The following is a 16,215-nucleotide window of genomic DNA, read 5'->3' as shown; positions in this document are numbered from 1 at the left end:
TTTTACGCGAATAAAACTGTTACACGTAAAAAACTATTTTTTACGCGTATGAAACTATTTGTTACTGGTAGAAAATTATTTTTAACGCGTATAAAACTATTTGTTACTGGTAGAAAATTATTTTTAACGCGTATAAAACTATTTGTTACGTGTAAAAATCTATTTGTTATACGTAAAAAATTATTATTTCTGGTAGAAAACCTTTTTTACGCAAAAAGAAATATTTTTTACGTGTAAAAAACCATTTGTTACACGTAAAAACTAATTTTTACGCGTCAAAAACTTATTGTTTCTAGTAAAAAACTCTTATTCAAAAAAAAAAATTACGTGTAAAAAAAACTCTTTGTTACACGTAAAAAACTATTTTTTACGCTTTAAAAACTGTTTGTTTCTGTTAAAAAACCTTTTTTACGCAAAAAAAACACTTTTTACGCATAAAAAAGCTATTTTTTACGCGTAAGAAAATATTCCTTTAATTTATTACTTATTTCAACATTTCAAACTGCACTTCTTCAAACATTTCCTTCAAATTTTTAAATTTAATAGGATCTTCCTAAACAGTAGATGTTCTTTATAAAAAATATTTTTAGATAATCCCTTAAATGGAAAAAAATGCATGCTATTTAATTTATTTTTACTGTATTATTAAATATAACGTCCGCCTATGACGGGGTCTCATCTTAGAAAACGCTAAAGACGCTACAGAAAACAAACTGATTTGTTTTCATTTGCGTTTTTTGCTACACACGCCGAACGCTACACGCTTTTGGTGTGGCCACATGACATTTGAACAATTTAATTTTTGAAAGAGATAGCTACATTTTTCTTCTCCTTATGTCACAGTGGGTATGGTAATCACTAAATTTGTTTTTTAGACTATAAATTTTTTTTTAGCAGGTAATCTTTTCGTCCAATAATTTTATTTCTTTTTTCTCAAAAATGGTAAATGTTAGATATAAAGTGTTTAACATCAAAATGCATAGAATCTTACAGAGAATTTAAGTATGTAATAAAAAATGGGACACCCATTTAAAATAAGAAAGTTGCTGACAAGTTCCGGAATTTCCGGTATTGTGCCACCATGTTGAAAATATTTGTAATCTCTATTGATTCTCTAGAAACTTCTAATGTATGCTCAACCTGGGACACCCTGTAGATCCATTGTATCCTCCTTTCTTGAGTTATATCTCATCATAAAGTATCAGGGCTTTTACAAGAGCCCGTATCTGAGACGGTTTTATAGAGGTTAAACACCCTGTATATTATTTCTTTGTTAGGTGGACAATTAAAAAATAAACATTTTTTGTATATAAAGTGTTTTAATTTTTTTTTAATTATTTATCGCACAAATATCCGCGGTTTTATTACGTATGGCTCTTCATGGCGGACAAGACGAAAAACATTGGGTAGCTTTGATAAAAATTACTGTTGAAATCCCATATGTAAAATAATACCACGAATATCCGCAAAACCGTTAAAAATTCTGAAATACTTTAAATACAAAAAATGTTCATTTTTTAATTCTCCATCTAATAAAAAAAAATAATATAGAGGGTTCCATTTAAATTATTCATCCCTATCCATTCGCACTTTTCGAGCCACCCTGTAGAAGTTTAAATATTTTTCTGAAAGGTAGGTTCTTTTAGGTGTTTGCATGGATTTAAACAAAATTCCTAACTTTTTTATTAGCTATAGATGTCCGACGCACTTTTGCCGGACCCTGTATATTATCTGAGTAGGGTATACTAGGGGGGTGGCAGTTTTGTCAAATCAAACAACTAAAAATTTAGCGGCATACCGACCGATATGTCTTTTAGATATAGAAGGAAAACTATATGAACACCTTATACTTATTACAAAATGAAGAACTCGATCGAATAGGAACTCTTCCAGCGCGCCAATATGGTTTTCGAAAAGGTAGACAAACAATACATGCGATCGAACATGTACTTCTTATTGAAAGACAAGCAGTAGATTATGCACCAAATAATAGAAAATTATGCGCAGTAATTATTCTAGATGTGCAAAATGCATTCAACAGTGCTTCGTGGCAGATCATTCTGGACGAAATGCAAAAATGGGGTATAAGTTCGTTTCTGACTAACATGGTGGCATCTTATCTCTCTGAAAGGACAATTTTAATTGAAGACGATACTGCTAAAAGGCAGATTAACGTAACCAGTGGAGTGCCATAGGGGTCAGTACTTGGCCCAACACTATGGAATATCCAGTACAACGACCTACTGGAAACGGCAATGCCCGAAAGAGTAACACTAATCGGCTTTGCCGATGACGTAGGTGGTAATGGCCAAAAACGAAAAGACACTCATGAGTGTTGCTAATGCAGGGCTACAAAGAGTGGCCAACTGGATCGAGCGCAAAGGTTTAAAACTAGCACCGAACAAAACTGCAGCGGTTTTATTAACCACCAAGAGGAAACTCTCTCTTATATCATTTGAGCTTCTCGGTACAACAATTTCACCAAAGAATGCAATAAGATATCTTGGAGTTCGGCTTGATTCAAAGCTTACATTCGGCGAGCATATAAATCAAGTTATACGAAAGGCGGAACGAACTTTGACCGTACTGGGTAGGCTGATGCCTAATATAGGAGGGCCACTTGCTTCCAAACGTAGAATCCTAGCCTGTGTAGCACACTCTCAACTGTTATATGCCGCCCCAGTGTGGCACTTCGCAATATCAAAGGGATATATAAGGCAAAAACTTAAAGCTATACACCGTAAACTGAACCTCAAGATCTGCAGTTCATATAGAACCGTCTCCGCTGAAGCATTAAATGTCATATCCGGGGTGCCGCCTATTCACCTACTTGTAGAGGAGAGAAGAGAGAGATACAAAGGGACAAAAAACTGGAGGCAAGAAGCATACTGATGATTGAATGGCAAAAGGAGTGGGATCTAGATAGATATGGTAGATCTATGTGACATGATCTATGACACATGATCTCATACCAGACATTAATATCTGGTTAGACAGAAGCTTTGGAGAGACGGGCTATTTCCTAACTCAGGCATTGACAGGGCACGGATGCTTTAACAACTATTTGCATAAAAGGGAGAGATCCACCTCAAATTTGTGTATGTATTGCAAGGAAGTTGACAGTGTCGAACACACACTATTCCTCTGCAATGAATGGAAGCAGTTTAGGGAGTCATTCCAACGGGACAGTGGTGGACAAGTCTTTAATGCCAAAAATATGATGCAAGGGCTACTAAGTGGTGAAATGTCATGGAAAATTACATATAGATGCATTCGAGAAATAATAGAAACCAAACGAAATAGAATGCCTTCCAGCTGAAGTAATGCGCAAGCGGTTTCCAGCTGGATAGAGCGATGGAATGCGAGGAGGGTTTTTTTAGTCGGTAGGAATCCGACACTACCCAACGGTGTCTTATGCAAGATTTTTCCCCTCCTCCTCAAAAAAAAGCTAAAAATTTTAATATATAAATCGTTTATTTAAGACAATATTTATTTTAACAAATTTGGTAACAAAAGGGGTCCGTAAAGTACAATAAAAAAATAAGTTTCACACCATTTTCAAAAATTTCTTTATTAATATGGTAAAAAATAATACAGTAAACAATATTAATAACTTAGTCAATTAAAAGTAAATAGTTAACATTAACTGAAACAGAGTACTACATAACAAAAATCTAAAATCTCCGAGCTAAAAAAAATAAATTACAAACCAATAATTCGCTCAAGAAAAAAAAAATAGTTAAAAATTTTAAAAAACAACAAACAAAAAAATAGTTTTTTGTTGTTAGACAATATCCACATCAAAGTGTTCTCATACAGAGTATCATTATCATTAAGTTTATTTAAATAAATATAATAATTTAATAGGAATGTATAAAATAATTTCAAAAAAAATCTCTAACGAAAAAAAATAAGGAATGAATTTATACTGTGTAATAAAAATTAACTGTATTTTTCAACAAAATTATCTTTTTATTTTAATTATTACTTAATCACATTCAGGACTACTTTAATATTGTGTTTATTAATTTTATTTTTTCCCTAATGTCGTTTACAATATTCTAAATACGCTTTATGTTTGTGCCAGACAAAAATGTGATAAATTAAACAAAATATAAATTTTTATAACAAAAATCTCTCTATCTACAAGGCGGTCCCGAATTGTACTCGGGAAACTGCGGCAATATATTTAGCAGAAAAACATAAGTAAAAAAGTTCGTATAAGTACATGTCCTAAAATTCTTAGTTTCGGAGATACAGGGTGTAGAAGTTGTTGTATCCCTGCCTAGATTTAATTAGATTTGTTAATTAGTTTCAGTCACATTTTTACATTCAGGTAATCCGGCAACACCGCATGTCATCGGACGTTTGTCGTTCGTATGAATCGGTTATTCGTCGGGCTATGCGATATATTAAATTCTGAATTACGATAAACATTTTGGATTTTTTTTTGTGGCCTCATTGTGAATAATATGATGAATAATTTTATTAAATTTAGTTCTAAATAAAGTGATTTTGGAGCATAACAAAGATTTTCGTAAACCTCAAAAGTAATGTTTTAATTAATATTCGGTGATTACCGTTAGGTTTTCATTGAAAGGGTATGTACTAAAAATAATTAATGTGTTTTTTCCCTAGAACTATTAGTAATGAGCATTGATAAAAAATTAAAATAACATTCCTAATTTTCTGTGTGGACATTTAAAATTGTTCTTAATTTATAAATATAGAATTATGTAGAATGTGGATAACGTAGGAGGTGGCAACACTGCAAGGTTTAGATACACCGTAGAGAAATCTCAGGTGAATACCACTGTGGCACAAAAAGTTTTTTTAAATCTCCCGGAAAATGTCAAAAAAAAAATTAAATTGTCAACAATTATTTTTCACAAAAAAACCTCAGGCGTGTTTCTGGGGTCGAAATATACTACTAGTAAAAATATCTGCACTTATTTCTGAGACATCCTGTATAAAATAAAATATTTAACCAAAAATCAAGTGTAAAATTATTATCAAAGCAACAGCATTAGAAGAAGCAGCTTTGATTCCATAACGTTTGGTGGCAGCGGTGGGATCTCAACATAAGCGGTAGCGATTTAACAAAGTTTCATTTTTATTTCGTTTTTTTTTCTAAATAACTAAACTAACATCACTATTTGGATGAAAATGTTGTGTTTTTTTAAGTTTGCGACTCCTACTTATAGGGAGCGCCACCTACATGTTTTTTAACTGTTTTGAATAAAATAACTTTTCTTCCGTACCTGTATTAAACTATTGAATGAAAAATATAATTTCTCCGTTTTTTTTTACTTAAAAAGGGTCTCTTGGTAAAAATCGCTACGAGCAACAGTTCTCAAGATATTTGTAATCGAAATAATCAATATATGGCATCACTGACAAAAAATAAACTCGTTGACAAGATTATTATCATTAAAGTTATTAGACTGTGATTGTGACTGTGCTTATGCTTTAGACTAAAATTATGATTATGATCACGACAATGTTGTATAAACTCGCCATAAATCTAATTTCTCATGTCAAAAAACATCCACACACCAATTTTTATCCAAATATTGACGGTAGTTCACAAATTATTTGGAAAAAATCGAAATAAAAAATGAAACTTCTACACCCTTTATCTCCGAAACTAAGCATTTTAGGACATATACGAACTTTTTTACTTATTTTCATATACAGAATATGCTGCTGAAGTTTCCCGAATACAATTCGCATCACCCCGTATACACAAACACAATTCTTTTAAGGAAAATATTCACCGTAAGCAAAATATAATCTTAACTTTATAGTTTTCTCTTTTGTAATTGTTGTAGATTTTTTTCTTTGCTCACAGCGACTTTTTGCCTTAACCTCAATAAATATTACAGCCAAACACTTTTTCTAATACTTAGTTAACGCATAATATAATATAATTTTAAAAAATCTACCAACACTTTTTTTTCTCATTATTATTGGACCTTACTACATTACAATTAGTTCGTATGTACTGTCGGCGTTAACAATTTTTTTTGTGCCTATCTTAAACATTATTTAATACTATTTTAATGACTTTTTGTTAAATTAAGTACTAAAAAATTGTAAAAAAGTGAAAATACTTGTTAATTTTTTTATCTAGTGGCTAGTGATTTTTTAAGAGTTTTTTGTATTAATTCTTTACAGACGAGCTTTCAAAAAAACGATAAGCATAAATAATAGTATAGTAGGACAACTAGAAAACCAAAAAAAAATTGCAATGTGTTGCCTAAATGTCTGATAATTTATTTAGTAATTAATTCATTGTATCATCACGGTTATCGTAATCTCTAAGAACTAACAACAATTAATGCACCCTGCTTGTATATCAGAAATTAATATACCGGGTGTTTTTTAAAAGTAGCCCCCCCCCCTAAAACTTTCTTACTTTTTCAGATAAAAAAAATGAAATTTGGTATTTACATATTGTGTGGAAGTGAATCGCATAGGGATCTTATTGACTCGAAGTGAGAAAAATGCGACGGTGTTGCCACATTTATCGGAGATACAGGTACGAGTTTCCCTGGTCGAAAGACGTTTATACAGGGTGGCCCATTGGTGCGAGAAAGTCCAATATCGTCGTCGTTGTCGAAGGTATGAAAAACGTTTTATACATACATTGCATGGTTTATAAAGAAGCGTATCCTAAAAGTATTTTCTTATATACAGGGTAACATTTATATACATAAATAACATTTTTATGTGACACCCGGTATACAACAAAATATTTTTAGGATATGCCTCTTTATAAAACCATGCAACCTTTATATTCACCAAACCAAACCTTTTTTTCATACCTTCGACAACATCGATGTTATTGGACCTCCTCGCACTAATGGACCACCCTGTATAAAGGTTTTTTTTCGGAAAGATAACTAGATCATTTCATTAGATATGTTTCTGGGCATCTAAAATGGAATTATAAAGGTGTTTACACCGGCTGCTTCAACATATACTTTTTTGCGCGCTAAAAAAATACACTTTAAAAGTACATGTTAAAAAAATGTTTTGCGCGGCGCGGTGCGGCCGGTGTGAACGCACCTTAAGAATATCGTTATGGTGTCCATTTTTTTTATAATAATAAAACGTCCATAATCGCGATAATTTAAATATGTACTCAACTTTTTAACACGTAACACGCGATAACTCAAGAACCATTTTAGATATTGAAACATGCTTTTTTTATTATTTTTTAAATTTGATAGGCTTCTTTTTTTTTCGTTCAAAAAACATTAAAAAAATACGTCCATCAACATTTAGCGCATGGAAATTTTCATCAATTATTGTGTAACTAAAAAAGTTATAAGGGGAGTCACTTTTGCAAAACACCCGGTACGACTCTTACATCCAACTCTTAGCAAGACCCAGAGTGGCCAATTTTAATGTCCAAAAAATAACGTCTAGTACGAGCGTCAGACACTGTTGACTTTGTTGACGTTCATGTTGGCGTCCTTTTCGGCCATCTCCGCAAAACTATTTGCCGGGGGCTCCGTGGGGGACACCGGGGCTATCGTGAGGTGTAGCGAGGGGTCGTCCGCTCTGAACTTGCTGTCGTCGTCGGTGCTGTCAATGGAATGCGACCGACCCGACTGTAGGGGAGCCCCGGTACGTGTGGTACGCCTTTCCAGTCTGATTACCTTAAGAAAATATCAAGTTAGGTACCTAGTAGTTTTCTATCTGATAAATAGTAAAAAAGAGTTAGATAATAAGGTTACAGAAGCGAACGTTTCAGTTATCGATAAAGCAATTTTCATTGAATTTGGGCACGCGATACAATGTAGAATGAGTGGGAGGGGGTTTAGAATTTTTAGAATTTAGAATGAATGGGAGGGGGATTAATCACTGCAACCTACAGATCTATTGTGTCCCCCTTTCTTGAATTATAACTCATCATACAGTCCCAGGGCTTTGACAAAAGCCAGTATCTGGGACGGTTTTATAGAGGGTAGTTCTCCATCTCCAATATCAGTCGTACTAAAATTCATGGCACGAATGGTTGTCGTCTCGGCGCACTCAGTGATGAGGTGTACTGGTGTATCCCCATTTTCCCCACAGAATCTGCATTCGCCGTTTCTTCTTAGTTTCAATCTACTACATTCCAGGTTGCGGATGGGGTCTTCCAAGTTCTTGAGCTCCGCCTAATTTATTCAGCTTCTCTATGCATTCTTTGGTCAATTTCGACTTGATTGATACTGCTTGACTATCAGATAAGTTGGCTATTTCTTGTTTCCGATAGTTCCTATCTAAGATAAGTTGTACGCATCTTTCGATAGCGTAGATTTCTACCTGTAGGATGCTAGGGCAGGTGCCCATTGATTCGGAGTATTTAGTTCTCGGCCCAAATACTCCGATCCCTGTTCCCGCATTGGTTTTGGAAGCATCAGTATACCAAGTTATGGTATGGTCTTTTAATTGCTGAGCAGACGTTTCTCTCTTCCAATCCTTTTTATTACTTAATACTACATTGAGACGTTTCTCAAAGTTGTACGTTCTTGGCATATCATCCACTGGGAGTTGCAGGAGTGGTATTTACTTTTTGAGGTTGTTCCAAGCCCCTGATCTGGGTCTTGGCTTAACCGCCTGGACCAAGAGGAGACAACCTCACCAAAAACCTAAATCCTACGATGGCGGGACCAGGTCAAATTGACGCGTGGCTAGATAGAGGGCTAGCCATTACTGCCCTCAACGTTGGAGCATCAGGGGGCACCCCATTGTATTTACCCCTTACTTCTACATGCGGGGCTCAGTAGAAGTGGACCGACTATACCTAGCGACTAGTGGGAACACTATGAGATCTAGTACTAAAAACACCACCGGTGAAGCTGTGGGGGAAGCCCACTAGCGACACTGGGAAAATTACAAATGAAAGTTCCAAGGGACCAAATCCAAAGGAAACTACAAGAGGGGCGACTGACACTTGCTTGGGATCATCCTCCACAAGTGGCACGCAAGCTACCACCTTCTTCAGCAAGGGTCGGAAGCCTACCTCTAGACCCAATAATCGACACAAGCTGCCGTTTCGTCTACCCGGTCTGGGTCAACCAGGCGGGCTAGACGATCCTCTGAGAGTAGGTCTTAGCGGAGCAGAAGCACGGAGATACCTGCGACTGATCCACGAAGCGAAGAAAGAATCTAAAAGCGACAAAACTCCTCCGAAAAGGGGAGAGTAATGAAACCAAGAAACAACCTGACTCATCTCCATCAAAGGGCAAGAGAGGGAGCGAGAACCTCTCACCTCTTCTCCAGCATGGAGAGAAAAAAGCCAGGATGGACAGCCGTCCAACACTGGGAGGCAAGCAGGGACGTATCACCAGCTTTGCCGCCATTGCTAGCTCAAGTGGCGGTGCTGCCAAAGGATTTCCCAGAGGATATACTGGAAGTAGTGGCGATCGGATCGCAACACAACGATCTACAAAATGTGGGTCAGTTTTGCGGGGATACACTTTCAGGTGGATATGATCCTCATAGATTGTGTATCTCAAGAATCGGCGAATTGGTTGGTGGAAATCACACCTAAGCTTAAAAATTGGCAGGAGCCGGAACTGGTTGCAGTGACGGGAGAAAACATCCCTAAAGGAGGGAGGGGAAAGACACCACCTACCTGCTGAGCCTTATCCAGGGTCAGAACCTCAATGTAAGGACATCGAGTTGGCGAGTCATCAACTCGAGGGAGAAGGGTCATGGTCAGGTGCTCACAATAGGAATTGACCTCAAATCCAAGGAGGCAATAGAGAAGGAGGGGCATATCCTCTGTTATAGATACGGGACAACACTGGTATCAGGTCTAAAGAGAGACCAAGTTAAAGAGGTGGAGAAAATGGAGACAGATCTTCCAGCCTCCACCTCACGGGTAGCCCGAGGAAAGCTCCTCGACTGTGAAGAGCGGCACGGAGGGCCAAACTCCAACCGTGGAAGGGTGTGTACCCTCGGAGGAAGAACATCTGTTGTCAGAGGAGGATGGGATATCTTGTCTCAATATCCTGTGTAATGTCTCAAGGAAGGGGGTAAAATAGATCTTTAAGGTCGCAGTGAGTAACCCCCCTCTCACTCATTCTACATTCCAGGTTCTTGAGTTCTGCTTTAAGTTGGTTTCCACTTGTGAAGCAGAACGGTTCTGGTCCAGTTAGTGGAGTGTTCGCTCCTTTTCTAGCTAGATCGTTTGCTTTTTCACTGCCTTCTATTCCTTGGTAGGTTGGCATCCAGAGTAGTCAAGCTTGTTCAGCTTCACTAAACATTTTTTGACCAACTTCGTACTGATGGTTACTGAGTTGATCACTTTTAATGGTGCTGACTATCGAATTAAATGGCTATTTCTTGTTTCAAATAGTTTTTTATCTAAGATCGTAGATTTCTACCTGAAGGAGATCAGAAGAGGACCACAATAGATCTGATCAGGTCAATAGCCACCTCGAAAGATCTAATAAATAAACTACGTCAAAAATTCCTGAGAAGCTATCGCCTCTGTAAATTAATTCTATATTTGAAAAAAATTGTATTAACTTCATATGACACCAAATACTTTAAAGAAAGTTTTAAATTACTGCACCGTGCACTTAGCAAAAACTACTTTAAACTGATCTAAAATCTATTAGTCAAATTGAATTCAATGTTTTTGAAATGTTTCCTGTAACATGCCTGCCTATTTAAAACGATACTATATACTGGGTATAGTTAATTCATGCAAATAATACGATTTTTGAGATTAATATCCAGATTATTAATTAATAATACCTACAATTGAAATGCATGCTTTTTAAGATAAAAAGAAGTTAAGTCAATTCAAAAGTTATGGAAACTTTTGTGATTTTGTATTTTTTTCCGGTATATGCTTTCTTATTATATTTTTAAAATTGATGAAATATTGAGCATGTTAAAGCCTATTCTACAAATATAAGCTATATACATATGTAAGTATAGTTTATACTTGAGAGAATGCAATACAGTGACAGTTGTATGTCGAAATCGTTCTTTCACTCGTAAGGCTATATATTTTATTATCATCGTCTATCTACGGCGCGTTTTAATCCTCCTTAATCCTTTTCGAATTATTTTACACCGAATATAAATTTTAATAATTCTGTAATATAAAGAAAACACCATGCACTACTACACATGATATATCTACAGATACAGTATTTATTATTAAAAATTTTACACATGAATTAAGGATGCTACAATGTTGCACTAAGCCTCTAAGCGACACAACAAATATTACATAGAAACGGGGACAGTACTAACTTACTCGAGCCACTTCCACGGCTCAATTTCCGGGCTTGTAATTGGCGTTGGAAACTAAATAAACGTCGATATTAATAGGTTAGTGTCATGGTTACATATACATATAGCTAGAGGTGATAATGAACTCCTAATCATAGAGCAATAAAACTATAGAGATAACATAGAGTTACTAAAAGGCCATACTAAAAGCTGGAATTTTGATAACGGTCTCCTTAACCTTCATTCGGATCATCGAAAATAGTAATTTCGATCAGCGTATAGTAAACGCCACGAATGTTTGGGAGCGATTCATCGGTCGCTACCATGTGAACTAATCTGTTCAAGGTCACATAAAACTTAATTCCAGTGCCGTGGTCTTTCAAGTCATATAATAATCAATATATAATCTGTTGTTTTAATTGTCAAAGTCTTGTCAAAACATATATTTGGTTATAAACATAAAATGGAATGCCTCATTGGTCGCACTGCAAGCACACCAATGGACTGACGCACAAAAACGAATCAATCAAAGAAACGCGATATAGTATCGTCTTTGTCAATCACGCTAACATTTTAGAATGAGTAGGAGGAGCGTAGGCAAATGATTAGACCGGGCCTTTAAAAACCTACGTCTGCGGTAAAAATTTACGTTTTTAATGTAAAAATGATGGCGCGCGTGTCGATTCTAACTTCATCAAGCGATGAATCACTCCCAAACATTCGTGCGTTTACTCTAGTTAGTTAGTTCCTCTAATTTCAATTTAATAGAAGAAAACTTTCGATTAGTAGAAAAGTTACCAAATTTTTAACTTTTTCCACTAATTTTACTTCAAAATTTGCAAGTAGTCGTTTTGGCCTTTTGGTTCCGTCAAGAGAAATTGTTGTTAGAAATCAAAAGTAATAATTAATAATATAAACATGTTTTATTAAGTCTATGATATTAAAGGGAGCCAGTGGCGCACATCTTGTATTTTTTATTAGCGTTATTTACATAATTTACATGAATTTAATTAGTAGTAATTGGTTAGCAGCAAGCAAGGTGCTGTTAATGAAAGAATTTTAGCTTAAGGAATTTAAGAAAAATACCTCAGCTTGCAGGTCAGCTACTTTATCTTGAAGTTCGCGCACTCGATCGCTATCGTCCATTGAATGGATGCGTAGTTCACCCTCTGTAGCGATTTCTTGACTCTAGAACAAATATATTTATTTATTCGATAAGTTAAGTTCGTTAAAATAAATTAAAATTACAGTTTTGAAGTTTTTGGCGTATTTCTCCATGACACTTCTTGTATTTTCTCTTACCTTGAGTTCGAGTTGGCTAATTTTCTGCGTCAATTCGGCAACGGCTTGTGTTTTTTCGGCGTCGCTGATACGAGCCTTCATCAGTTCGTCTTGCATCTTGCTCTCCAAGTCGGAGTACCTTCTTTGTTCTTCAAGAAGCCGAGCTGCTGCATCTTTGTCTCTGGTTTCTGCTTCTTCAAGAGCTTCCCGTTGTTTCTTGATTTCTTCGTCTTGGCGTCTGAGTTGATTGGTACCGACTTGCACTTGGGTTTCCAATTCCATAACCTATAAAGATACATTATATACTTGTGTGTGTTAAAATGCTAAACAGCCTCTACACTATGTGGAGAACTCTTCGAAACAGGTCAAGCTCGCATTTCGTCGCCCAACTTTGTCGCATTTCGATTTATTTCCAGTTGTCTTGACCCACTTCTACCCCCTCGACCCTACTTTCGATTCTTAAAAGCGCCCGAAAACTACTCGTGGGGGGATTTTTTTGGCGTTTCCTGTTGCCTCGTTCGATTTTGTTTCGTTTTGAGCTATTTCCAAAACGTGGCGGTATCTGTACCCGAGGCAAAGGATTTTTTTCATAAATCTTAGTGAAATAAGTAAACCTAAACGTTTCTAAAATAGCTGTTGTTACCATGATATTTCGTTAATTACATCGCGTTTTATATTGATATATATTCCACAAAATTAGTATTTGAACACGCGTTTATAATATGTAGAGTAGATATTGAAGAACAAAACTTTTCACTCAACCTGCAAGATTTTTTAAATAGTTTATGTTTAATTTTTTAATTTTAATAAACAACCGTGGATTATAACGTATAAAAGGCGGACCGCCAGAACAGTTAGTTGCTGCGTATTGCTCAGCGGTTTTACGATCTTAAGTTTTGGAAATATATTTTTTACTATATTGTAATTAATAATGGTAGACTACCATCGGTAACTGTTTTCTAAATACACTGTTTTTGATTTTTCATATCAGTTTAATATAGTGGTAATACATTACACTCCATTACAAATTAATGATATTTATTCATGCTCCATGTTTACTTATTTTTCTGAAGCCACCACAACGTTTGACCTTGCCCAAGTAGCATCTATCTGACTTCGAACTAAATCTGACCTGAAGCGACGTCAGACTTTGTGCAAATTTAGGTCGGGTACTCGTGATACGACCTGTGACGTCGCTTTCCTATTAAAAGCGACGTCGTTGGATCCGAGTCGGTAAATCCAACGATCTGTCGACTTACAAAATAACAACGTACCATTTTTATTAATTTTCCAACGTCGTTCCCACGTTGGCTTGCACGACGTACATATACTTGAACTATCCCGACGTCTACCCGTTGTCCGAATAGGATACGTCTCACTGATAATCCCTAAAGTAACGTCCAATTATATTTTGTTGTATTTTATGTTCATATTTATAACCTAATTTACGTATCTCTATTTACGTCCGTAAATATAACCCATTAAGTAGCATTTGCGGCCTAATGAACATCATGAACATAACCTAATAAAAAGTTTTTGTAAACAAACTTATTTTTTTTATTATGCCTAAAAAACACTAAAAAGGCATTTACACATTCATCTACATTTTACAGAAAGAGATCGAGGCTTTTGCAAAATAATAATAGTAGTAGTGATATCTTGCCTTCACCCACGAATGTTTTTTATTCGGAAGAGATGCTGTATTACACTGGTGCATCTTAATTTAATTTTTAAGCTTAGGAAACCAGCAGACTCCATCCTCCTCCCACATGTGAGGTACTGGTTCCAATTCTTTTAAATTTTGTATATATACTATCTTAAAAATGTGGCTGTCCATTTTTTAAGGAGAAAACAAAAACTAAAATATAGTTGCACAAATCCACAAATCACTGATACGCAAAGTGAGGTTACGTGGCGTACGTTGGAATTATATACGTCATAATACGATTGCCGGTCGTCCGGTTTGATGACTTCGGTCGTGTGAGACGACTTATGTTGGAGACCCGGTCGGAATTGGTATATTGGTAGTTCATATTAAGTCGGAAACAGAAATCCGCCATTCTTAACAAGTATCCGATTGTCAGCCATTTTAAAATCGTTTTTTGTTTTTAAAATTTATATTCACATTCCGATTTCTAGTAGAATAATATTGATAAGGTTGATTTTGGGGGGAACCACAGTACAATTTTATGATTAAACCAGCTAGAAAATAAAAAAAATATTTTGCGAGTTACTTTTTTATAGATATTTTTATTTCATAAATCTACCTAATTTTGAAGGCGCTCGTTGTTTTCTGGAGTATTTTAATCGGATATATCAAAAAAGTTACTTCCATTGACAAAACTGATGTCTGGATTAATGATTCAGAATTATTATAATATGAAATTAGGTAGGCACTTATAGTTATATTCGAGGAGTTATTACGAATCCATTTGTAATTAGGTAGTTTGGTTAGGTTTTTATGTATTCTTGGTAGCGAATATGAAACCAAAAGTAACGTAAGTGCTTAGCGACGAATTTTAAGTGAATAAAATCCAACGTAATATGACGTTGGTAACTGGTAGAATTACATTCCCTATTAGGTCAGATACCGACGTCGAGGCGACCCGAATCTGTATTCCCCATTTAGGTGCAAATACGGGTCGTCAGGCGGTCGAACCGGGTTTATTGAACGCGACGTATACCCGACGTTAGATAACGTCCAAATGCTACTTGGGTGATTGCTTCGTGCTCTTTCATAAAATAGTACGATAAATATAAGCCCGTGACAATCGGATGAGATTCTGGGAATGGTCTCGGATCTCACACCATCAATCCAACTCTTGACGCGCACCTACAACGTCCTGTTTCCGAATAGGGACGAACTTGCGGAAATGTGTTGGTAAACGGACGGATCCAAAAACGATAAAGGATCTGGCGCAGGAATTTACTGCAGCAGTCCAAAGACTGAGATTTTTTCACCGCATTTGAATCACCACAATTTTCCAAGCTGAGCTATATGTTATTGAAACCTGTGTGCAACTGCTGGTAGAACAGCAATACACTGAGAAGACAAGCATATTTTCGGATAGTTAAGCTGCGTTGAAAGCACTTGAGGCAACGAAAAGCACGTCCATGACGATTCTTCATTGTAAGAAACTACTCAATATATTAGGAGATAGGAACATAGTGTCGCTAATATGGATACCGGGACATGTCGGCCTAGAGGGAAACGAACGTGCTGATTCCCTCGCCAAAACTGGTGCAGGCTCGCCATTCGTGGGCCCAGAACCGACACTTAGCGTACCAAAAAATCTCGCAAGAGACAGGCTCTGTGAATGGGTTAGGAGTGCGACGTTCCGGGACTGGTATGACAGTCCCGGAATGGAACATGCCAAGACAATCCTAGCAGGGCCATCCAAACGTAGAACAGATGAACTCCTAAAGGCTGGTAGGAACGGAGCGCGTACGCTTACTGCAGTATACACGGGCCAATGCCGGCTGAGATCACACCTACAGAGGATGGGACTGGTGGAAGACGCCGAATGCTGACTCTGTATGGAAGATGACGAAACAATGAAGCACGTTATGTGTACCTGCCCCGCTGGGGGCAGGACCAGGTTTGAGGTGTTTGGCAAACCCACGCAAGACCTATCAGACCTAGAAGACATATCACCCTCGGACATAACGGCCTATGTTAAAAGGCTG

At 36.4% G+C, this 16,215-nt stretch overlaps 1 protein-coding gene across 2 annotated transcripts in view; it reads right to left on the bottom strand.

Annotated features, from left to right (window-relative positions):
- Window positions 1-6,927: 6,927 nt before the first annotated feature.
- The window catches only part of LOC115875230 (ecotropic viral integration site 5 ortholog), a 60,976-nt gene continuing 51,688 nt past the window's right edge, over window positions 6,928-16,215 (bottom strand). Inside the window, exons 10-13 of one of the 2 annotated variants that reach the window (XM_030890646.1) lie at window positions 12,550-12,813; window positions 12,334-12,435; window positions 11,269-11,322; window positions 7,534-7,667 (exon numbers count right to left, since the gene is read on the bottom strand). In XM_030890646.1, the coding sequence (XP_030746506.1) occupies window positions 11,269-11,322; window positions 12,334-12,435; window positions 12,550-12,813 (420 nt within the window). In that variant the 3' untranslated portion in view covers window positions 7,534-7,667. Of the gene's footprint in view, window positions 7,668-11,268; window positions 11,323-12,333; window positions 12,436-12,549; window positions 12,814-16,215 lie in introns of both variants that reach the window. The other variant, XM_030890645.1, reaches the window with a different exon arrangement.

Source organism: Sitophilus oryzae, unplaced genomic scaffold (genome assembly GCF_002938485.1).
Source record: "Sitophilus oryzae breed Bouriz unplaced genomic scaffold, Soryzae_2.0 scaffold_1356_pilon_pilon, whole genome shotgun sequence".
Taxonomy (NCBI): Eukaryota; Metazoa; Arthropoda; class Insecta; order Coleoptera; family Curculionidae; genus Sitophilus; species Sitophilus oryzae.
Note: the sequence above shows the minus strand (reverse complement) of the source record. Positions and strands in the feature narration are given on the sequence as shown.